Genomic DNA, 22,169 nt, shown 5'->3' on the forward strand with positions numbered 1-22,169 from the left:
CAAACCTGTATTAATAGGATGTACTGTAATAAGTACCACGCACGATCATTAATAAATCACGACGCATTGATTTATTTGCGTTCATTCGGACACTTTTGGTCGTCCATAAATACCGCCGCAAGATGGCGGCCGTGCGGTGACGTTGACGCTTTAGCCGCCGTCGAAAAAGAACAAGCGGAAGTTGACGTCGTCTCAAGTGCGCAAAGACGAAGCGCGAGGAAGAATTCTTCAAACGGCATGAAAATGTCCAAAAGGGAACTTTGGCCATCAAGAGAGGAGAACGAGAGCCAACGGGAAACATTTTGTCCCCCTCAAATCATCCAAGGTCCGTTTGCTAGTCTTCTCTTCACAAATGTTTTGGTCGGATAAAAATAAATAAATAAAAGGTCGGAGGTCCCACTTGATCAGCGGGAATTTCGGAGATTCGAGCTGATGAGAGTCGGCGACGTTGTTAGCAAAGTTATCCGTGTTCAATTTCGAAGATGAATGGATTTATCTTTATTTATCTTTTAAGAGATGAGACCCCGAATATTCCACTTTCGGTAAAACAAGAACATTGCAAGCTCACCGGATGGATAACGGTCATTTGTCTGAACACGTTTGCAAAATAAAACAATTGAAGGTCTTGTGTGTTCCAGAAGTCCGGCGGCCCGGCGGATGCCGGGAGGAATCTACGGCGCCTCGCGTTAAGGAGGAAGTCGAGGATCCTCTCCCACCCCGCATTAAAGAGGAAGAGGAGGACGCCAATGTCACAACCGTTGTCGTCGTGAAGGGCGAATGCGACGAAGGAGAGCTTCCACCTCAGCAGCGTTGGGCGAGCTCCAGTTTGGATCGGCGGCCCTCCCACATGAAGGAGGAAGAGGACAAGGCCCATGTCAGCAAGTTGCCCCTCGCCGGTGTCTCTGCAAAGAGCGAAGAGGACGACGACGACGAAAGCCTCTTAGCGCCGCTGTCGGACAGCGAGCACATGGAAGAAACTTTGGGGGGCGACGTGGACTCTCAAGGCGCCGGCGGGCAGTGGGAATGCTCTGCGAAGGATGCGGCGCTCGGCGACGAGAAAACGTCACAGTTCGTCCGCTCCGTTTGCGCTAAAGGAGTAGCCAACCGAGCCAAATTGGCCCGGCGCGTGAGAACACGCACGGGGGGGAAAAAGTTTCACTGCTCACACTGCGGTAAAGAATTCTCCCAAAGGGGCTCGATGGCGGAACACGTGAGAATCCACACGGGAGAAAAGCCCTTCGGCTGCTCGCTTTGCAGCAAATCCTTCTCCCAAAAAGGAAGCCTGCGGGCCCACATGAGAATGCACACGGGAGAGAAACCCTTCAAGTGCTCGCATTGCGGGAAAGTATTTGCCCAGAAGGGAACCATGCTTGGCCACGTGAGGCGACACACGGGAGAAAAACCCTTCGGCTGCTCGTTTTGCGGTCAAACGTTCCGCCAAAAGGGAAGCCTGCTCTCACACGCGAGAAAACACACGGGAGAAAAACCCTTCGGCTGCTCAACCTGCGGCCGCACCTTCTCCCACAGGGCGGCGATGGCGACGCACGCGCGCAGGCACACCGGAGAGAAACCCTTCCCTTGCTCGACCTGCGGCAAAGTCTTCTCCCAAAGGCAACACCTGGTGTCGCACGTGCGGACGCACACGGGCGAGAAACCCTACGGTTGCTCGACTTGCGGCAAACGCTTCTCTCAGAAGCCCCACCTGGCGACGCACGCGCGGACGCACACGGGCGAGAAGCTCTTCGGCTGCTCGGTTTGCGGCAAGTCGTTCTCCCAAAAAGGAGGCCTGCGCTCGCACATGGGGAAGCACGCGGGAGGAGAGAAACCGCCGAGATGCTCCCTCTGCGGGAAAGCCTTCTCGCAAATGGCGCAGGTGGTCGCGCACATGAGCGCGCACACGGGAAGGCCCCTGAGCTGCCCGCTGTGCGGCGAAAGCTACGCTCACAAGGGCAGTTTGACGGAGCACATGCGCAAGCACAACGCCAGTGGCCAATAGGGAGGATTTTTCTTGCGCCTTGCCTCAAAACCGACGTTGCGGCTGGACCCTTCTTTGCAGCTCCTCGCTCATCCTCCGGGGAACGACGTGGCGGCCGTCGCTTATCCTCCGTCCGTCATTTCGAGCAAAGGTTTGATATTCCCCAAATGGAAAACCCCATTTTTGGTCTCTTGTTGAAGGAAGCGCAACGGCATCATGTATTTTACGCCTTAGATGCTCCGAGTATGTTAACGCAGGTGAACAGCAAGCCAAACTCATTCGTGAGCCAGGAAAGTGAGCGTCTTGCTCCTTTATTGCGGTCTTCTTGACGGCGTACAGTGAACAACTGTTGACATCAGCTCAAGGAATTGTAGAGTGAAACTGAAAATGAACAGATTTAACACATGAATATTGTATACCATTATACAATATATATATTATATATTTATGTATACAATATTAATATTGTATACATAAATGCAACACACATCGTCAGGTGTTTAACAAAGGACATAAATGCGGCTCAAAGTGTGACAAACAATGCGTTTCCGCCTGCTAATTAGCTTGTTAGCACCGATTTAGCATCGTCGCTACGTCGTTAGCAGTACTACTACTGAACTAGCGAGTTTCCAATGACAACAATTGAGGCAAATCCGAAACACATTTCTAAATCATGCTGAACACGAGCAGACTTACAGACATTTGCTTTCGAGGGTGAAACGAAAGGAAAGGAATAGAACTCAAATGCAACGACCACGGTCGGGCTTTCTGGAATGACTCGTCTGCTGAAACATGGCGTCCGCTACCCACAATGCACCGCGATAACTCAATGAATATTCGAAACACAACGACTAGTAATGAAATGGCCCGAAATTTTTTTTAATTTTTTTTTTGGAAATGCATCGTTCAATTCTGTTGACGTCTGTAAATGTGTGAAGAAAAAAAACCGTTTCAAATATAAGACCAAAAATCCCCAAAGTGTTGCCTGCTTGAGAGTTCTTTCCTGTTGACAAACGATCGACAGCAACAGCCAAGTCGGTCCCGACTCGAGACTCAAGGAAAAGGAGCACCCGTGGAGTACGACAAAGGTTTTCACAGCAATTGTTCTTCCAAACATCTAAATCCAAAGCAAGGTTATGAGGGATTACAAAAGACTGCCCTCATCACTCAAAGTGAAAAAAAAATAATACATTGGGTTCACAAAATCAAACTAACCCCAACAAACTAAGACGCAAATGTGAACCCCGGAGAACCCGCGGGGTCAAATTTGGCCCCTATAAATTCTGTAGTAAACATGGACGGAATGCGTAGCCCCAAAAACGGCGCGGGGGACCCCATCCGCTACGTCCCAGCAGCTAAAGGGCCTCAGACCTCCCACATCATCATTTGTCGTCACCGATGATGGGCGTGCATGTGTACCGCCAACCGGTTGCTGCGAGCAAAGCTTTGACCGCACGCGAGACAACGAAAAGGCTTTTCTCCGGCGTGTGTCCTCATGTGCCTTCCCAACTTGGACTTGTCAATGAAATGTTTACCGCATTGCGAACAGCCAAAGGGTTTTTCCCCCGTGTGGGTCCAGGTGTGCCTTTTCAGGTGCGTCTTTTGAGAGAACGCTTTGTCACAAACGGAACACCGGAAGGGTTTTTCCCCGGTGTGCGTTCTCATGTGTCTGGCCTCGCCTCGGTCAAATCCTTTGTGACAAATTGGGCAGCTGTATTTTTTTCTCTCTCTGACCCGGCGGCGCCTCTTGCGCGGTTGAGAGCTTTTCTTTTTGCCGGGAGGCGCCGTCGTCCTCTTCTGAGAGCACTTTGCAGCTTCTCCTTCACCTTCGCCTTCTCCTTGGATGTTTTCGATTTGTACGAGTGGAGCTTGGAGGCCTTCCGGCTCCCCTTCGCCAGGCCGGTCTTCGCTGGCACTGCGGTTCGGAAGCTCGGCCGGTTCCTCTTTACACTCCTCCGCGGGTTTGCCGTTGTTCGGTGGCGACGCGTTCACGGCGGCCTCCTCCTCGTCGTCCTGCCGGGGGGGCTGCGGATGCTCTTGAAGCTGAGCGGGAAGTTCCGCCTGATGAGCAATCACCCTCCGGACATCTACGGGATGCAAACGGCACAAAGAGTTCTGCTCACGTATGGGCTGAAGTCAGAGTGGTGAAAATAATAGCGCACGTCTCGGCGACATCAGCGGCAGACCTCCTTAACGAACGGACGGTATCTGCGGGGCAAACGTCAATCGCTTCCGATCATCGCATACGGAATACAGGAACTAGTGTCCCATGCACAGTACCACTGTAATGTTCCTCACAGAATTACAAAAAAAAGATCGATTTAAGTTGAATTAAGTTCTATTGAAATATACTGTGAAATGATCTGCCCACCACAGCATAAAGTCAGAAAGCACGTACATTACTTTTTTTTTTCTTGTCTCGCGCCAGGGCAGACTTGAGTCATTTTCAAATCACTGCTTAAAACGCATCTCTTCTCCTTGGGCTTGGACACCCCGAGAGACGGCAACTGATTTTTCTAATCTTATTTGTATTCGTTATTTTATTGCTCCTTCCTAGTTGGGGTTTCATTTCTACATTATTGGCCTTTCTTTGCACCGCGCTTGCTTATAAAAGTGATTAAAAATAAAGCAGAATTGAATGCGATCCCGTTGTCTCGTTTCATGGCGACTTCGATGCAACAGTGCGGTCACGTGACGCCGAGTAAGCGTTCCGATTGGTTGAATCGGACGCTCCAAAATGGTTGCCTCCGGTTTTTTGAAACCTCATCAGTTATTTCTACAATCGCGGCAACAATGATCTCATGATATCAAGTTGACTCGCACGTATTACGTACGCGTCAACGCTTGACACGACTTTTCTTTCTCGTTCTTGGACAGGGATTGGGCTAGAATCAACTCAGCCACCTCCTCAAACGCCGGACCCGCCATTTTGTCGGAGACAATTTGTGTCGTTTTTAAAGCCCCGATCGGCTACTAAACCTTTGCGGGTGTTGAAGTGGAAATGTAGTGAACTGACCGTCCATGCGTATGACAATTTGAGTCTTGTAAACAGCTTCGAGCTTTCGTCGATTCCGCTCCGTCTCTTCTCTGGCTCGGCAAAGTTGCTCCTCGTACGACGCCATCGTTCGCTCAAACATTTCGAAGATTTCATCGGCGGCCGCAAGAAGACGCTCTTTCACGAAATCTTTCAACATTTTTGATATTTTGGACAGCACGAGCACACCAAAAAAAAAAAACAGTGGTAACGAGAGGTTGCCTTCCGCTTTTCCTCCTTCTGTTTTTTTATGGCGGTTGGCAAGTAAGTTTCATGCGCATGACCGCCACCTACTGGTAAGGAGTTTGAACCACGTATGCCGCTAACCTACTACACCGAAACACGCACGCACACGCTGACAATTCTCTTTAAAATTCTTACTTGAGTCAACCCCGCCCAAAGTAAGAATATATATATATTTTCATATTCCTTTTATGGTATTTTATACTGCTTTTCAAAGCAAAGTGACATTTTAATAATGCTTTCAAAAGAATCGTGAAATATTTCAAGATGCATCTATTTACATGTAAAAAAAATAAACACAAACATCAACGAGGATAAATCTGTGACTTCCTCTTCATGTAGTTTACTTACCAGGCAGATACAAAAACTCGGCGGCGATGATTGTGATGCCGCACAACGCATTTCATTTCCAGCATGGGGGGAGAAAGGCTGATTTTGATGTCGTCTCGTAAAATGTTATGCGAGTCGAGTCAAAGTCAATTCATCGATGATGTCGACTGACATATTTTTTTCATCAAATCAGCCGATGTGAACTCTTTTGCAATTGACCAGCTTTTTTATTTTACAAATGAACACATCAAAGCTTAAGTTGAAGATAACGCACACAAAAATGGCTCAAGGACAAGCTCTTGTAAAATGGCCGTTTTTGAAATGAATTGACCAATGAATCCGTTATTGGAATTTTATTCTGACAAAATAATCATCATGGGACGATTTTTTTTTCTTGTTGCAGATTTTACAAGCTAATTTCAGCTGATGTCACTTTAAATCTGCTACGATTCGAAGCGTTTCAGCCCACATTTTCTGTCTCCCTCTCCCTTGACAGTAGCAGCCTAACATACATTGATTTGAATTCACCACAGTAGTCTTGTTTTTTCTTTTTTTTGTTCAACTTTTAATTTGAATTTGTCAACATGGTACAGAAAACCTATTTGGGTTCTTTATTTCTGTTTTCAACAAAAAGGACGTTATGTTTTTTGAAGATTATTGCAAGTGACCCGAGCGGCCTCCATGAAAGGACCTTTGGCTCATCGGGTGACCGTGTAGGATTTGCATTTGAGCCACCCTGTGCACACATACACACACACACACGTATGCATGCGTGCCTCATCACGTCTGATGACAAAACTTACTGCAGCCTAGCTAGGACGGGGCTCGGCAACCCAAAATGTTGAAAGAGCCACATTCGACCAAAAAACAAAAATGTCTGGAGTGGCAAAAAATTAAAAGCCTAAAAATGAAGGCAACACACGTCGTCGCTATATTAGCCTACTTATCAAATTGCCTTTTTTCCGATCACCCAACGTGCCACGATCGACCCGTTACCGCACACACACACAAACACACACACACGCCAAAATGAGCAACAGCCATAATGGCCGCTAAGATGAATGAAGCATGGGACGCACTTTTGTAGCGTGTTAGCTATCGTAGCTAACGTGTAGCGGTGAAAAATGCTTCTTTGGGCCTTCCGGATTCCCATTCTTTGCCAGTGCCGTGGGTGAATTGTACATCCCCCGAAAATTTGTGAACAACAGCCACGTGCCTGGCATCCCGTCATGCTAATAGAAACAGAAGGCAGATTAAAACAAAATAATAATAAAACCCCCCCCTCCCTCATCTTTTTCCCTTTTCAATAATTTTTGAAAACGCTCCAGAGGAGCCACTAAGGCGGCGCTAAAGAGCCGCAGGTTGCCGATCCCGAGCTAGGACTTTCAACTAGCGACACGCTAAGCTAGCACATAAAAACACGACGGACGCAACCGCCGCTGCGACATTACGCCGGCCGTCCGTCCGTCCCATCGTCACCCGATGGGCTCGAGCGCGCCAACGCTTACTCCCCCTTCTTGTGGATCTGCATGTGCCGAGTCATATTGGACCTTTGAGCAAAGCTTCCGCCGCAAACGGCGCAACTGAAGGGCTTTTCTCCCGTGTGTACCCTCATGTGCTTATCCAGGCTTTCCTTTCGCGAAAAGGTGGTTCTGCAAAAGGAGCAGCTGAAGGGTTTTTCTCCGGTGTGCCTTCGCATGTGTTTTTTCATACTTTGTTTGACGGAAAAGGCGACGCCGCAAACCGAGCACCGGAAGGGCTTCTCCCCCGTGTGCGTCCTCATGTGCAGTTGCATGTGCTCCTTCCGCGAAAAGGTCTTCCCGCACACCGAGCAGCAAAAGGATTTTTCCCCCGTGTGGGTTTTCACGTGTCTCATCCAGTGTGACTTGCAAGTAAAACGTTTGGCGCAAACGGAGCAGCTGAAATGTTCCTTCAGCGTGCGACACTTGTTGCCTTTGCGCGACCTTTTGTCTTTCGGGGAGCCTCGGGACGCTTTGTCCTCACCTTCGCAGTCGCCGTCGCTCGGCGAAGGCCCGTCGGCGTCGTCGCTGTCCGACATCGGCGCCAAGAGCTCGTCTCGCGGCGATCCTCGGCAGTACTCTGACCGCTCGGGCGCTTCGTCTTCACTCTCTTCGCTTTTCATGCGGACGCCGGTGCGCCGAGAGGGGGGTTCTTCCCGACCGCCAATCGTCTGCTCGAGCTCTGCAAGGGACACAAGCGGCTGTGAAATGGCGCCGCTTTTGCGAAAGGCAGCGCGAACGCTGCTATTTGTCATTCGCGCGAGTGGCTAACAAAGCGCGCACGGAGAGGGAATTTGCCCTGCGGAAATTTTTTCACGAGCCTTTCGACTATCGGTCGTCACCTTCACAATCTGCGGCGCTCCCCAAAACGTCTTGTGCGTCATCGCGGTCCGTCAGGAGAGCCAAGAGGTTCTCCCCGGGTGGGCTCCCGCGGAGGTCTTCGCTCGGACTGCCGGGATGGAGCCGCGACCACTCGGGCCGTTGATCTCGCTCGTGGTCACTCTCCTCGGAGTCGCCGTCCCGCGGCAAAGCGCTGACGCCGGCCTCCTCCTCTTCTTCTTTAATGCGGCGGGCCCGCGGATACTCCTGCTCCGAAGCGGAGCTTCGCAACTTCACGTCGGGAAGTTCTTCCCGATGACCCATCAGCTGATTCACGTCTGCGGGACAACAAGCGGGGCGTAATTCACACGGCTGGAAAATGATACGGGGGCACAGTTGGACGTTTTTCTCTCGACCGCAAAAGAAACATTTGTTAGCATGTGGAAAAAACAAAACAAAACAAAAAAGAAGACGAGATGAAGACCACGGCGCGAGAAGGGGAGACTGGTCAGGTTCACCCGCCACGTGACGCCAAGGCGACGTTCCAATTGGCTGAAAGCAAAATCCAAGATGGCCGCCGTCCAACCCTTGTGTTTGCCCGTTCGAATGAGCGCGTGGCTAATCGATGTTTATCTGATCGGCACGTTCTGTCGGGCGTTCGGCGCCTTGTCCGAGTCTGACCCGGAGCCCTTCGCGGGCCGGGAATGTGCGCGCATAGACCGAATAAAAGTCCAACACTCTGGGGTGCCGTTTCAAACAAAAGACAGCATTCGTGTCGTTTGGAACGCCTTTCCCGCCGAATCAAGCGCCGCGAATGCTCAACGCAAGTTTGACGGACAGACCTTCGACGCGGATGACAATTTGAGTCTTGCAAATCGCTTCCAGTTGCCGTCGGTGTCGCTCGCTCTCCTCCCTCGCTCGACAGAGTTGCTGCTCGTACGAAGCCACGGTTGTTTGGAAAAGTTCGAAGATTTCGTCGGCGGCCGCGAGCAGTCGCTCCCTCACCAACTCTTTCAACATATCGATTTTGTTCTGCGAGCTCGCGAGCGGTCTTTCGCTGGAAGCGGTGGCGGCTGCTCGGCTAATTCGGGCCTTTCTGCGTCGTCGTCGCTTTGCTACGCGCCAGCATCCCCCGAGACCGCCTTCAGCCGCTTGACCGCGGCTGGAACGCGTGTGCGCCTCCGCCATATTGCATGTGTCGGATCCGCCCCGTGAGCGGACCGACCGTCGCGAAACACTTTGGGACCGACTTTTGTCCGTCCATTCGCGCGCGTGCGTGCGGTGTTTTTTTTTTAAATGTGTATTCATACAAGAATATAATAAACGGGAAATGAAATCTAAAAAAAATCGACAAGGCGCTGACGTAGTATTCGTGCGTCATTCGTCGCCCAAAGTTGTAGGAATGCGTGGAACTAACTAAACTACCGTGGGAAAGACGCGGTTGGCAAGAAAGAGGAAACGCAACGAAGACACGTTGGAATCGAACAGCGCACGTATGATGGGTGGTAGCGGGGTAGCTCAGAGAGGGGGCGCTCATGTAACCAGTTGGGCGCAAAGGCCGCCATTGAACTCGAAAGAAGAAGAAAGAGCCCCCCCCCCCCCCACTTCGCTTCAAAAGCGAACACGACGGTGGTCGCGGCGTGTCCACGGCAGCCTCAGCTGAGACCGGCGTGAATCAACAGAAGGATTCAGGCGGGGACGTATTCTCAAGTTTTTTTATTGAAAAACCGGCGTTTTAAAACCGTTTTCCCGCCAGACGGCATGCACAGTATTTGCAAGGTCCTACTTTGACAGTCACAGATCCAAAATCAACATTTTCGTTTGCTGCTTATGACACAAGTTTGTGTCAGAGCCGTGAAATGTGTTTTTTTTTAAACCGACAAAAGAAATAACAATCAGACACTCCAGTTGAAGCACCTCATCACAACCGAAGATGACAGATCGGCATCTAAGATTGATGGCGCTTGAGCAAGCATTAAGATATCCTTTATTTGTCCCACGCTGGGGAAAATTCACGGCCACAGTCCTCTCGGTTGCTTTCAGGTCGCCTCACGAAAGTTTTGCATTCAGGTGCTATTTCCAGTCACTGATGCAGATTTCAGGGAAGGGAGCCCTGAGTGGAAAGTAAAGATGGTGAGGCAGCATTCAGCCGTTGCGCTGCACGCAAATGGAACAAGCTGCCAAAAGAAGCAAAGTATCGACGCGGGTTCCAAAACAGGCTCAGGCCTCGCGTACCAAAGGCGAAATGGGAATCAAGCCGCCCTCGCTCGCCCCATCGTTCACTTGTCGGCGTGGTGCGAGTGCACGTGCAAAGCCAAACTGACCTTATGGGCGTAGCTCTCGCCGCACGCTCGGCAAGCGTAGGGCTTCTCTCCCGTGTGCCTTCTCATGTGCGTGACCATCGTTCCCTTTTGGGAGAAGGTTCGGCCGCAAGTGGAGCAAGCGAAGGGTTTTTCTCCGGTGTGCGTCCTCATGTGCGCGACCATGGTTCCCCTTTGGGAGAAGGTTCGGCCGCAGGCGGAGCACGTGAAGGGTTTTTCTCCCGTGTGCGTTCTCGTGTGCTTCGCCAGGGTGACCCTTTGAGAGAAGGTTTGGCCGCAAGCGGAGCAACTGTAGGGTTTTTCTCCGCTGTGCGTCCTCTGATGCTCGTCCAGAATCGCCTTGAGCGTGAATCTTTTGCCACAAGTCGAACAGCCAAAGGGTTTCTCTCCCGTGTGCGTTCGCTGGTGCTTGACCATGTTTGCCTTGAGAGCAAAGTTTTTGCCACAAGTTGAGCAGCTAAAGGGTTTTTCTCCCGTGTGCGTTCGCAAGTGTTCCGCCATGTTTCCCTTGACGGCAAATCTTTTGCCACAAATTGAGCAGCTGAAGGGTTTTTCGCCCGTGTGCGTTCGGATGTGCCTGAGCAAATTTTCCCTGAGCGAGAACATTTTCCCGCAGGTCGAGCAACCGAAAAGACTTCCCTCGGCGCCGGTTTTCATTCGCTCCTGACCAGTTGCGCTGTTCCCGGCCGCCTCCTCTCGAGAGCATTCGGGCCGCCCGTCGTCACTCGCGCGGTCTGCTGCGCCGCTCCTCAAACTTTCTTCCGAGTCGTCGCCATCCGAGAGCGGAGCCAAGAGGGCATCCGGTGGCGGACCCCCGCGGCGGTCTCCGCCGGGACTGTCGCGATGAGGCTGCGACGACTCTCCGTCGTCTTCGGTCTTGACGGAGACGCCGCTCAGCGGCAACCGGCTCACGTGGGCCTCCTCGTCTTCCTCTTTCACTCGGGGCAGCTGTGGCTCCTCCTCCTTAACGAGGAGGGCTCGCGGACACTCCTGCCCCAAAGGGTCTTTCTCGTGGGCCGTCGGCTGCTCGGCGTCTGCAGGACACCGCGGGAAACACAAAGAGATAAGCGCATGATCCGCTTTGAAGCCGAAAAGGAATTCAGACCGGTGTCGTCCAAACGACTCAAGTCAACTTAGCAGCACTTTGAAAGACGGGCAGCGCGGGGGGTGGAGGGGGGGGGGTCAGTTCATTTCGACTTGCCCGTCGAAATGAACTGGCGGTCTCGCCTCATCCTCACCTATCCCGGCGTGCGCCGCTTCTCGTCAGTCTTTGACAGCGTCGAATGTAAATATCGAGCAGACGCGGAGTGGCCAGGCCTACCTTCGACGGCGATCGCCATCTGCGGATGGCAAAGAGCTTCCAGCTGCCGTCGGTGTCGCTCCGTCTCCTCCGCGGCGCGACGCAGTTGCTCCTCGTAGGCGGCGACGGTTTGCTCAAAAAGGCCGAAGATTTCGTCGGCGGCCGCGACCAACCGCTCCCTGACTAAATCTTTCAACATTCTGTTGTTGTCGAGAGTACAGCCGGCGAACGAAAACACGCGAACGTCGCACTTTGTCCTTCGTCGCCGCGACGCGGACTTCCGCCTTTTTCTTCTTCGTGGCACGTTCGACCTGGAGGCTCGTTTCCGCACACCACGTGACACCAACGAGGAAGAAAGGCGGCCCCTGCTCATCGCAGCCTACTAGTGGATGGAGGGTGGCGAAATTTGCAACGTTTTGACCTTGTTCCACTCAAAATGTTGAGAGTTGGTCAGGGAGAACACTTCGGCCAGATTGAAAAAAAAAAAACTATCGCGACTTACGACAAATGTCGAGCCAGAGAGGAGAGCGAGCGACATCTCGAAGCCGTTTGCAACACTAAGATTTTGCTACACGTCGAAAATGGCCATTCAATATTGACTCTGATGTCCTTTATCTAATCATGGCGTGGAAAACCCAATCGCTGTACAGTTAATTTTGGAAGGTCATGGATATGATATGCAAAAAAATAATGATTGTGATATTTGGGGATATTTTTGTCCGTGTCTCCACGCGGCCCGGGGCCAAATGGGCCACAGAACTCGACAGGCCCGCCAATCGGTGGTTGTGTATCCGCCTTTCCTTGTGTCCTGTAGGCGTTGAGCAGCTGATTGGTCTCCTCCCTGCAGCAGAACCATCGACTCTGCTGCAGTGGCGGACTTCTGGTTTGAAGCCGGAGCGGGTTTAGGAGGCAGAGGATCTCCATCAGAATCCGAATCATCTTTAACGGCCAACCAATTAGAACACACAAGGAAATTGTCTCCGCTCATACAGGCTACACTCGTATTATCAATTAACAAGCGACTACGATAATCAAGGACATGATGTATGAAGTAGCAAAAACTTTTAGTTGCTCGCGGTGTCAGGAAACATTTGCTCAAGCAAAATCTCAAGTCACACATGAGCTGAATCATGACGAACGTACGACGGCGCATTTACTGCGCTGTAAAATTGAAATGATGTCATGTTTGCCAATGAGGGGATGGAAAATTCTATTGAAAAAATGGATCAATTTCAACACGTGGTCTCACTTGGACGACATTCCGGGGAAGTCGCAATGTCCCATCGCTGGTGGGAAACTCTTTTTAGCGCGGGCCACGGGGCCGCTCGCCTCGCAGCGGGTGGGCGGCAATATTTGAAGTAAAAAAAAAGCAGCGCGCTGAACGGCGGCGGCTTGTTTAGCGCCCACTTCACCCCTGGGTGGGCGTCGCCGCCTCGGACTTGCTAGAGAACGTTTGGCCGCGAGCCGAGGCACCCGGGTCCTTTTCTCCCCGATGTGACCTGACGTGTCTCTCCAAGTTTGACTTCCGAGAGACGCTTTTACAGCAAATGGAACAGCGGAAGGGTTTTTCTCCAGCGTGTAACCTCCTGTGAGCTTCCATGTTGCCTTTCCGAGAGAAAGTTTGGCCGCAGGTTGAGCAGCTGAAGGGTTTTGCCCCCGTGTGCGACCTCATGTGCGTCAGCAGGCTTGGCTTTCCAGAGAGTTTTTTACCGCAAGTAGGGCAACTAAAAGGTTTTTCTCCCGTGTGAGATCTCGTGTGCCGTTCCAGGTTGCGCTTTCGTGGGAACGTTTTGCAACAAACGGAGCAGCTGAAGGGTTTTTCTCCTCTGTGCGATTTCATGTGTCTCTCCCGGTTTGTCTTCCGGGAGAAGGTTTGCCCACAAGTTGAGCAACTGAAGGGTCTTTCTCCCGTGTGCGCCGTCTGGTGCGCCACCAGTTGGCGCTTTTGGGAGAAGAACTTGCCGCAGGTGGCGCAACCAAAGGGTTTCTCTCCGCCGACTTCTCTCTTGTGCGATCTCACATGTCTCTCCAAGTTTGACCTGCGGGAGAACGTCTGACCGCAACTTGAGCAAGCGAAGGGCCTCTCTCCCGAGTGCAGTTTCATGTGCGACACCATGTTTTCCTTCCGCGAGAACGTCTGACCACAAGTCGAGCATAAAAAGGGCTTTTCTCCCGTGTGCGTTCGCATGTGGTTTTCCAGACTTCCTTTCCGAGACCACGTCGCGCCGCACACCGAGCAACCGAAGGGTTTCTCCCCGGACCGCGCCTCCGCGCCAGGCGTCCGTTTTTCGCGAGCGAGGCTTTTGACGCAAGCCGAGGCGCTGAAAAGTCTTTTCGACTTTGCCTCTTCGGCCTCCGAGCATGTTGAGGGTTGGTCGCCGCCTTCGCAGCTTGCGCCGCCCCTCCAAGGGTCTTTCGCGGCGTCGCCGTCCGACGGAGGTGCGAAGACGTTTCCGCTCGGGCTGCCCCGATGAGGCCGGGACCGCTCGGGCGCCCCGTCTTCCTCATCTTCGCTTTTCACAGAGACAACCAGCAGCGGCAAGGCGCCGATGTGGTCCTCCGCCCCTTCCTCCTTCGGGCGGGCGGGCTGCGGCTCCTCCTCTTCCGCTTGGATATGAGCCATCGGCTTCACACGGGGGGGCCCCTCGCCCTCTTCCTCCTTCACATGGGTGGGCCGCGGATCCTCCTGCTCAAGCTCCAAGTCACATGTGGAGCGATTCAAAGGCTTTTCTCCGCCACGCGTGGCCGAGCCGACCTTTCCCGAGAAGCTGGGAGCAAATGTTGCGCAAGTAAAGGGTTTTTCTCTCGTGAGCGCTCCCTGGTGTTTCTCCAGCCTTCCTCTTGGAGACGGCGTCGGGCTGCAAACGGGGCCACAAAAGGGTCTCCCGTCAAGAGGCGTCCTGGCACGTTCGATAGCGTGCCGCTTTTCTTCCGAGTCATCGCCATCCTTGACTGAAAGCGGAGCGAAGAGGCCGTCTCCACGGGGACGCTCCCGATGAAGCCGTGACGGCTCCGAGGCTTCCCCTTCCCCGTCTTCGCTTTTCACAGAGACGACGAGCAGCGGCCACGCGCCGACGTCGGCTTCCTCCTCTTCCTCCTTCACGCGGGGGGGCCGCGGACGCGCCGCTTCCTCTTTGACGTCGAGCGGCTGCGGAGCCTCTCGCTCCGAGCCGGAGCTCCCTCCTTGCCAGTGAGGGGGCGGCTCATCCCGACTCCCGTTCGGCTGCTGGACGTCTGCAAGACAAAAACAATCGGTTAGCTTGGCAGAGCTTAGCGCTGTTGTACCTTTGGTGGTTTTCTCGATCAGGTTCGACGGTGGTGGAATGACTACTGCGAGTAGCCCGACCAGCAGTCACGACAACAAATTCAATCCATGCTCGAATAGGTTCAAGAACTCAAATGTTTTTTGAACTTTTAAAAAAAAAAAAAAATTGGGTGGAAGGTGTAAAAAAAAACTGTTGGGCCGTCTTGGGATTTTTTTTTAACCCAAACACGGCAACGCACCGGCATTGTCTTTTATTCCGAATGGTGACTCGCTTCATACTCAAATAAATGACTCGCTTAATTTGAGTCGTGATTGCAAACGGGAAAGGCAGAAGAAGAGCAGCGGACCCGGGGACAGACCTTGGCCGGACAACAAGACGATGACATTCTCGCCAACGGCTTCCGGTCGTCGGCACGACGCCATTGTTCTGTCGAAGGCGGAAAATGCGTGGCGAGTCGCTACCGCAGGAACCAATTCGTTCGACTTGCACTCGATTTCACCTGGTCTCCGGACTCTTTTTTTTCTTTTTTGTTGATTTGCCGCGCCAACTTCCGCCTTTTTCTTCTTCGCTGGTGTTTTTACGGCAAGTGAGCAGCCACGGCAAGACTCGGCTGCTGCTTTGCGGCGGGATTCAACATGCTTCGAAAATGAAATCGCTCAATCCCAAGGACGTTTCTGAGGCTTCGAGTGTTTTGGTGCCTTTTTTTCTTCAGGGTTATTAATTTTAGACTTTTTTTTCGAGCGTTCTTTATTGACGGAATCGCCCGTAACAGCAGATCAGGCGTTGCTTTTGAAATGTGTACATTTCTGCTAACGGATAGTCAAATGAGAAGACGTGTCTTGAATTCCGCCGCAAGATGGCAGTCGTGCACTCCCCTGGAGCACCGCCGAAAAAGAAAAACCCGGAAGTTGGTGCGGATACAGACGAGACGAACGTGATAGATACAACGGCAAGCACCCGAAATCGATCAGTCAGTCGGTTGGTTGAAATCCTTGGTACATATTGAGAACAGTTCACCGAATTATGGCGTCGTCGCACGAGGATTGCGAACGACAGCGTAAACAACTGGAAGCCGTTGCCGAGAGCCCCATCCCGATCCAAGGTCAGTCCACCAGTCTCTTCAAAGTAGAGAAAAGAGACTGTCCTGGAGTGACGGTCGAATACAAAGCGTATGGAAAAGCGCGTTTGCAGTCGGGGGCGGGGGGTAGTGCTCGGATGTTGATAAAGTTGCAGCAGGGTGCCAAGGTGGGCGACCGAAGCTCTTTGGACCGCAGCATGACAAGCGCTTTGTCCAAACTATTTGAAGAGCACACATCCGGGTCCTTGAAAAGTTGCCCAAAACTATTGATGGAACTTTTCATTTTGTACGCGTCACGTTGAAAATAAAATCAATCAATAAATGGTTGACTTTCCATTTCTATGTAGCTAACGGGAGTGACAAAGCCAAGTGTCTGACTGTTGCTCGGGCCACCGGCGTGTCTGAAAAGTTGACTACTCCGTCCAGGCGTCCGGCAATCGAATGATCGTCAGGACGGAAGGTCCCGTTTGACGAAAGACGAGCCGCTGCTCCGCTGCGTCAAAGAGGAAGAAGAGGAGGCCGACGTCGGCGCGGTTCCGTTAACTGTCGTTGGCGTGAAGGTTGAAAACGACGGAAAGGAGCCGGCCGAGCGGTCGAGGCCTCGTCGTGGCGGTCAGGGTGCGGGCGACCTCTTGGCTCCGCCGTCAGACGAAAAGGTCAAGGAAGAAACTCCGAGGAGCCGCGCAGATTGTAAAAGCGTCAGGATACGGTCCGGATGCCCCGACGAGGAGACGGCCCGCGTCAAACGTTGGGCTAAAAAAGAAAAGCCGTTCGCTTGCCCGTTTTGCGGCAAAACGTTTGATCGAAAGGAACACGTGCAGGCGCACGTGAGGATACACACCGGGGAGAAACCCTTTCGTTGTTCAACCTGCGGTAAAGCCTTCCCGCACAAGGAGACCATGACGGCGCACGCCAGGTCACACGCGGGAGAAAATCCCTTTGGCTGTTCCATTTGCGGGAAGACGTATTCTCGAAGGACGCACGTGGAATCCCACATGAGAACGCACACCGGAGAAAAACCCTTCCCGTGCTCGCTCTGCGGGAAAAGCTTCACGCAAAAGCCAAATATGGTCAAGCACATGAGAATACACACGGGCGAGAGGCCGTTCGCTTGCCCGTTTTGCCACAAGGCCTTCCTTCACAAGTCCCACGTGGAATCGCACGTGAAAATCCACATTCCGTTCCATTCCGTTTGCGAGCAAACCTTCTCCCAGAAGCAAAATCTGGTCTCGCACGCCAGAACGCACACGGGAGAAAGACCTTACAGTTGCTCGCTTTGCGGCGGAAGCTACGCCCAGAGGAAGACGCTGACTGCGCACATGATGCGGAGACACAACAGGGGGAAAAAAACCTCGGGCGGTACTCCGCCGCAATAGTGTGCACCCCCCCCCCCCCCCCCCCACGAGCAAATGTGTTACAGGAATTATTAAATAAAACTAAACTCTGGAAACATCCATCCATCTGTTGCTTCATCCTCTCAAGGGTCGGGGAGGGGGGTGCAGGAGACGAACCCAGCTGTCTTTGGGGCGGAGGCGGGGGACACCCTGAACCGCTTGCCAGCCAATCGCGGGGCACACAGACGAACCATCCGTGCTCACATTCACACCTCGGGACAATTTCCAGTGTTCAATCAGGTGGGAGGAAACCGCAGCCGGAATCGAACCCGGTGTCTTTGCACTGTGGGGTCGACGTGCTAACCACTCGACCCCTGGGCCGCCCGACTCTCCTCGAAACAATCGGCGTTTACAAAAAAAAAGAGAGATTGCGCGCGCAAACGCAATAGCGCAGTATTTTGCAGGAAAAGTCACTATTTCGCCAAATAAGAAAAGGCGGCACGATGACTATTTTTGACATCTTACTTCCGGTAGGATTTGTAAATAAAAGTGAAATGTTAGTGCGAGTGATTGGCTCATGGGTTTAAAGATCACATGTCGTCCACCAGAAAGATTTTTTTTTAATCGGCCGTTCTGCGTGCGAGGCCATCGTAGCGACCTTCGGTCCACTTCCTGTCCTCTCGTTCGTAGCTAATGTTCAACTTTGAAAGGCATCGCGTCCCTCCTTCCCCCGTGCTTCCGTTGTTGGCGCGGCTAGCTTGGCGTGGCGGCGGGGAAAGCTGGCGGAGGAAAAAAAAAAGCTGATCAATAGGAACCCGGAGCTCGACTGCGATTGAGCGGCGACGCCGAACGTTCGAGTCGGTAAGAAAACGAAACGGAGCAGCTGTGCGCATTTTTTTCGGCGCTTTGCGCCAAAGCGCAGCGGCTCGTTTGGCGCTACGGCTCGTGCGCGTTGTCAGCTCGACGCCTCCTTTGTTCCGCGCACACGCGATGCGCATTTTTTGTCCCAAATGTTTTCCGCAGTGGGACCGTGCGGGCGAGCCGGATTCCTCGCACGCGCGCAGGCTAACACGTTAGCTTTCCGACGTTTCGAAGGAAAGAACAAAAACACGTTGCCGCCCCCCCCCCCCCCCCCCGCCCCGTTTGTGTGCCGACCATTAAGACTCGGCATTCCAAACACGAGGGGGAAGTCGTGACGTCACTCCCGAGCGAAAACTTGTTGGCGCAGGAAAATGACGCCGACGCTCATTTTTAACAGTCTTTGAGTTCACGATTGAAATGTTCGTGGCACCGGTCCGAGTGAGTTGTGGTTCTGTTCTAAAGCGAACTTTTGTTCCTGGTTCAGTCGCACTTTGGTTCCCATCCACATTTTCCCAGCTAAGGATGTTTTGGTACTGGTCTGAGTTTGGTTCCGGTCCATCTTAGGTGTTGCTCCATTAGAACGGTTAAAAAAAAAAAACGAAACAACGGGAGGATGATTTTTTTTTCTGTCTTCAGGTTGAACAGGAGCCAGAGTTTGGTCTTCGTCTCTGGGAATTAGGCAGCCCCCGCCCCCTCCCCGAGTGTGAATGCTTCAGGGGCTGTTCTAATACCTGGTGTTCCTCCTCCCCGTTTGCCCCCCCCCCCCATCCCTCCCCAGCCCCGTCCCTCTGGTGTCGCCCCCCCCCAGCCCCACCCCACCCAGGTGGATGAATGAAGACCCCCTTCAAGAGCCCAGAGGCCCCGCGGCTCCGAGCGGACGGAGGTGAGTGTCCGCCACCGTTTTGCCATTTTTTTCCCCCTGAGCGGCCCACACCGACCGGACGCGGGGGGGTGGCGGGGTCTTTGTGTTGCAGGACATTCTGGTGTGTCAGTCAACATGATGAAGAGGAGGAATCCTCACAAGTAAGACCGAGAACCAAGCCGGCAAAGAAGAACTACGAGAGGTTTGCGAAATGTCTCCGTCCTCTTTGGCAGGAAGCACAAGAGCGACGTGGGGCCCAGCGGAACTTTGTCCCCGGCCAAGACCAACATCGTGGGCTGCAGGATCCAGCACGTGTGGAAGGAAGGCAGTAAGTCGTCCCAGTGGAAGGGCACCGTTCTGGACCAGGTCCCCGTCAACCCGTCCCTCTACCTGATCAAGTACGACGGCTTCGACTGCATCTACGGCCTCGAACTGCACAGCGACCAGCGGGTCCTCGGACTGCAGGTGCTGCCCGACCGAGTGGGTAAGGAAGTGCCGGTTGCGCCCGGCCGACCCAAAGAGAGCAAGTTGACCTCTTCGTTCGAGTTTCCTTCTAAAAAATGTAGACGGGGAGCTAATCCCGCTGCCCTTTTGTTTACGAGTTAGCGCCGAGTTAGCGCGGCGTGCGGCTACCCGTTTAGAATCTTCCCGTTTTGACTTCAGCGCCGGCCCGCGCGACGGACGCGCTGCTGGCCGACGCCATGATCGGCAAGGCGGTGGAGCACATGTTCGAGACGGAGGACGGGCCCAAGGAGGAGTGGCGGGGGATGGTGCTGGCCCGGGCGCCCATCATGACGTCCTGGTTCTTCATCACGTACGAGAAGGACCCGGTGCTCTACATGTACCAGCTGCTGGACGACTACAAGGAGGGAGATCTGCGCATCATGCCCGACGCCAGTGAGTGAAACGGGAAGGCCGAGTCACGGGGGGCGGGGGGCCGCCCGCGGCCGGCTTCCCCGTCTCCATTCTGCCTCCCCCGTTGTTCCCCGCAGGCGAGAGCGCGGCGTCGGAGCGCGAGCCGGGCGAGGTGGTGGACAGCCTGGTGGGCAAGCAGGTGGAGTACGCCAAAGAAGATGGAGGCAAGCGCTCGGGGATGGTCATCCATCAGGTGGAGGCCAAGCCCTCCGTCTACTTCATCAAGTTTGACGACGACTTCCACATCTACGTCTACGACCTGGTCAAGACCACCTAAGGCCGTTGCCCCGCCTCCGCCGACGCGCCCTTTTGAGAAGACGCCGGCCGCCGTCGGCTTTGGACCAAGCCGTCGGCAGAGCTTGACTGGACTTCTCTGGACCGTTTGCATCTTTTGGTTGTGTGGCCGTCAAAATTCATGGAAACCCCTCGTCGGCAGGCTAACTGGATCTACCCTTGGCGACGTCGCAACATTTAAGGATCGCGCTGGACTTCTAGCGTCGTTAGCCAGCGCGCAAATCGTTGTCCGAATTCATGCTAATCCGTTGACGGGCTCAGCGGATGCCGCCGACATCGCATTTAAGAGCCGTCTGGATCCCCGGCGTCATTAGCTTGAACAGATAGCACCCGAGTTCGAGTTGATATTCGTGAGGACGCATGCTAACCGGATGGAATTGCAACATTGATGCATTTTCTGGACTGCTACCTTCAGCAGTATTGTTAGCCAGCACTCAAATCGTTGTCCGAATTCATGCTAATCCGTTGACGGGCTCAGCGGATGCCACCGGACATCACATTTAAGAGCCGTCTGGATCCCCGGCGTCATTAGCTTGCGCAGATAGCGCCCGAGTTTGAGTTGATATTCGTGAGGACGCATGCTAACCAGATGAAATTGCAACATTGATGGATTTCTGGACTGCTAGCTTCAGCAGTATCGTTAGCCGGCACTCAAATTGTATCCCAGATTCAGGGTGGTTTGGTGGCGACAAAATTGTCTGGACGTCAGCATTATTAGCATGTGCAGATAGTAGCGCCCGAGTTGTAGTTGATATTGATGGGAACGCATTGTTAGCAAGCTAACCCGGATACCATTTATTAACTGGCAACATATAAAGCTCTGTGGACTGCTAGCTTAACTAGCTAGCACGGAAATCGCTGCCGAAATTCATGAAAACGTGTTGGCTCCTCTGTCACCGTTGACCGTCAGCAACAATAGCCTTCGCGGCTAGCCTTCAAGTTGGAATCGATTAAATTGCAGGGTTTTTTGTTTTCTCTGAACCGCTAACTTGAGCAGCGAGCACTGAAGTTGCAGTCCAAATTCACGATGAGCCTCCCAGAGAAAGCTAACGGTTGTTTGACGGAACAATTTCCCTCTTGACCGCTAGCACCGTTAGCTCGCGTCGTTAGCTCGCGCAGCTTGCGCTCCAACTGGCGTCACACTGGTCGACAAAGCCAAAGTCGGGCAACCTTGGAACGGCCGGCGTGACATCCTGCACTCGACTTGCTGACATTGTAGCATTCCAAAACGTTCCCAGAACAACACGGCGACGGCGACATCTGGCCTTGAGCTGATGATCGGGCCTTTGTGAATACAGTACGTGTCTCACTCACCGCGTGTTCTTGAACGACATTCTGGACCTTTCGCATTCATTGGACATTCTAAAACAAATACGGTGAGCTCCGACTGACGAATGAAATGGAGAACCGAAGGAGCAGACATGAATCTGCCTCCGCTCGATGTTCTCGCGTGTCATTCTCAAATGTTTGTTTTGCTTTTTGTTGCGCTTTTGCAATCGTACGACGACGTGCTGAGCTCGGACTGGAGAACAAGATGCGCTCTGGCGTCGGAGTGATGATTGGTCGCCCGAGACCGTGCTTGAGCTTGATGTTCGCATCTTTTGGGTTGGTGTTCCAGAATGTTCCTTTTTGCTGTTGGATTTTCTGGCGTCTGAAGGCTAAGACTCCGAGAATGTGAGATGTCATTCTAGAACAGACGTTCCCCTTTGCGGCTTGTTAGACAAAGCCATCGTTTTGTCGCTTGATATTCTCCAAGGTTCTCGGCTCAAGTTCCGCTCGGCTGTTGATCAGTCTTCTCGAAGATGCGCTCGGTTTCTTGGACCTCGTGTTGGTGTTTCGTGTGCCGTTAGAAATCCAAGCCTGTGTCGAGGGCGCATGTGCGTTTTGTGTACGTTAAGTTGTTGCATGTTTGTATCTTGGGGGGGTTTTCTCTCGCTCTATTTTTTTAAGTGCCTTTTTTTTCATGTGTTGGGGACTAAAAATGGTCGTGAGTTTGTTTTGCAAGTCCCGTCCCTTT

At 52.9% G+C, this 22,169-nt stretch overlaps 6 protein-coding genes across 7 annotated transcripts; 3 read left to right on the top strand and 3 right to left on the bottom strand.

The window, feature by feature from the left end:
• The first annotated feature begins 50 nt into the window (after positions 1 to 50).
• Positions 51 to 2,281, top strand: LOC127602662 (zinc finger protein OZF-like). Its single transcript, XM_052068949.1, has 2 exons — positions 51 to 325; positions 639 to 2,281. Exons 1-2 carry the CDS (start codon positions 238 to 240, stop codon positions 1,994 to 1,996), a joined length of 1,446 nt encoding a protein of 481 aa, XP_051924909.1. The 5' UTR covers positions 51 to 237; the 3' UTR covers positions 1,997 to 2,281.
• LOC127602746 (zinc finger protein 18-like) lies at positions 2,254 to 5,275 on the bottom strand. Its single transcript, XM_052069086.1, has 2 exons — positions 4,992 to 5,275; positions 2,254 to 4,062 (listed from the first exon to the last, which is right to left on the bottom strand). Exons 1-2 carry the CDS (start codon positions 5,167 to 5,169, stop codon positions 3,368 to 3,370), a joined length of 873 nt encoding a protein of 290 aa, XP_051925046.1. The 5' UTR covers positions 5,170 to 5,275; the 3' UTR covers positions 2,254 to 3,367.
• A 772-nt stretch (positions 5,276 to 6,047) lies between these two features.
• LOC127602682 (oocyte zinc finger protein XlCOF7.1-like) lies at positions 6,048 to 9,172 on the bottom strand. Its single transcript, XM_052068996.1, has 3 exons — positions 8,764 to 9,172; positions 7,945 to 8,259; positions 6,048 to 7,784 (listed from the first exon to the last, which is right to left on the bottom strand). Exons 1-3 carry the CDS (start codon positions 9,107 to 9,109, stop codon positions 7,087 to 7,089), a joined length of 1,359 nt encoding a protein of 452 aa, XP_051924956.1. The 5' UTR covers positions 9,110 to 9,172; the 3' UTR covers positions 6,048 to 7,086.
• Positions 9,173 to 9,670: 498 nt separating this feature from the next.
• LOC127602096 (zinc finger protein 569-like) lies at positions 9,671 to 15,476 on the bottom strand. Its single transcript, XM_052067947.1, has 4 exons — positions 15,167 to 15,476; positions 12,955 to 14,776; positions 11,564 to 11,853; positions 9,671 to 11,276 (listed from the first exon to the last, which is right to left on the bottom strand). The coding sequence occupies exons 1-4, from the start codon at positions 15,228 to 15,230 to the stop codon at positions 10,201 to 10,203; spliced, it is 3,252 nt and encodes a 1,083-aa protein (XP_051923907.1). The 5' UTR covers positions 15,231 to 15,476; the 3' UTR covers positions 9,671 to 10,200.
• A 256-nt stretch (positions 15,477 to 15,732) lies between these two features.
• Positions 15,733 to 17,297, top strand: LOC127602731 (gastrula zinc finger protein XlCGF8.2DB-like). Of its 2 annotated transcripts, none has more exons than XM_052069066.1 (2): positions 15,733 to 15,910; positions 16,313 to 17,297. In XM_052069066.1, exons 1-2 carry the CDS (start codon positions 15,832 to 15,834, stop codon positions 17,260 to 17,262), a joined length of 1,029 nt encoding a protein of 342 aa, XP_051925026.1. In that variant the 5' UTR covers positions 15,733 to 15,831; the 3' UTR covers positions 17,263 to 17,297. The 2 variants fall into 2 exon arrangements, 1 of the variants encoding a protein (XP_051925026.1); XR_007962857.1 differs by having other exon boundaries at positions 15,783 to 15,910; positions 16,234 to 16,463.
• Positions 17,298 to 17,976: 679 nt separating this feature from the next.
• Positions 17,977 to 20,543, top strand: spinb (spindlin b). Its single transcript, XM_052069092.1, has 6 exons — positions 17,977 to 18,081; positions 18,860 to 18,964; positions 19,056 to 19,104; positions 19,177 to 19,427; positions 19,607 to 19,840; positions 19,936 to 20,543. Exons 2-6 carry the CDS (start codon positions 18,913 to 18,915, stop codon positions 20,133 to 20,135), a joined length of 786 nt encoding a protein of 261 aa, XP_051925052.1. The 5' UTR covers positions 17,977 to 18,081; positions 18,860 to 18,912; the 3' UTR covers positions 20,136 to 20,543.
• The last annotated feature ends 1,626 nt before the right edge of the window (positions 20,544 to 22,169 follow it).

Source organism: Hippocampus zosterae, chromosome 6 (assembly GCF_025434085.1).
Source record: "Hippocampus zosterae strain Florida chromosome 6, ASM2543408v3, whole genome shotgun sequence".
NCBI lineage: Eukaryota > Metazoa > Chordata > Actinopteri > Syngnathiformes > Syngnathidae > Hippocampus > Hippocampus zosterae.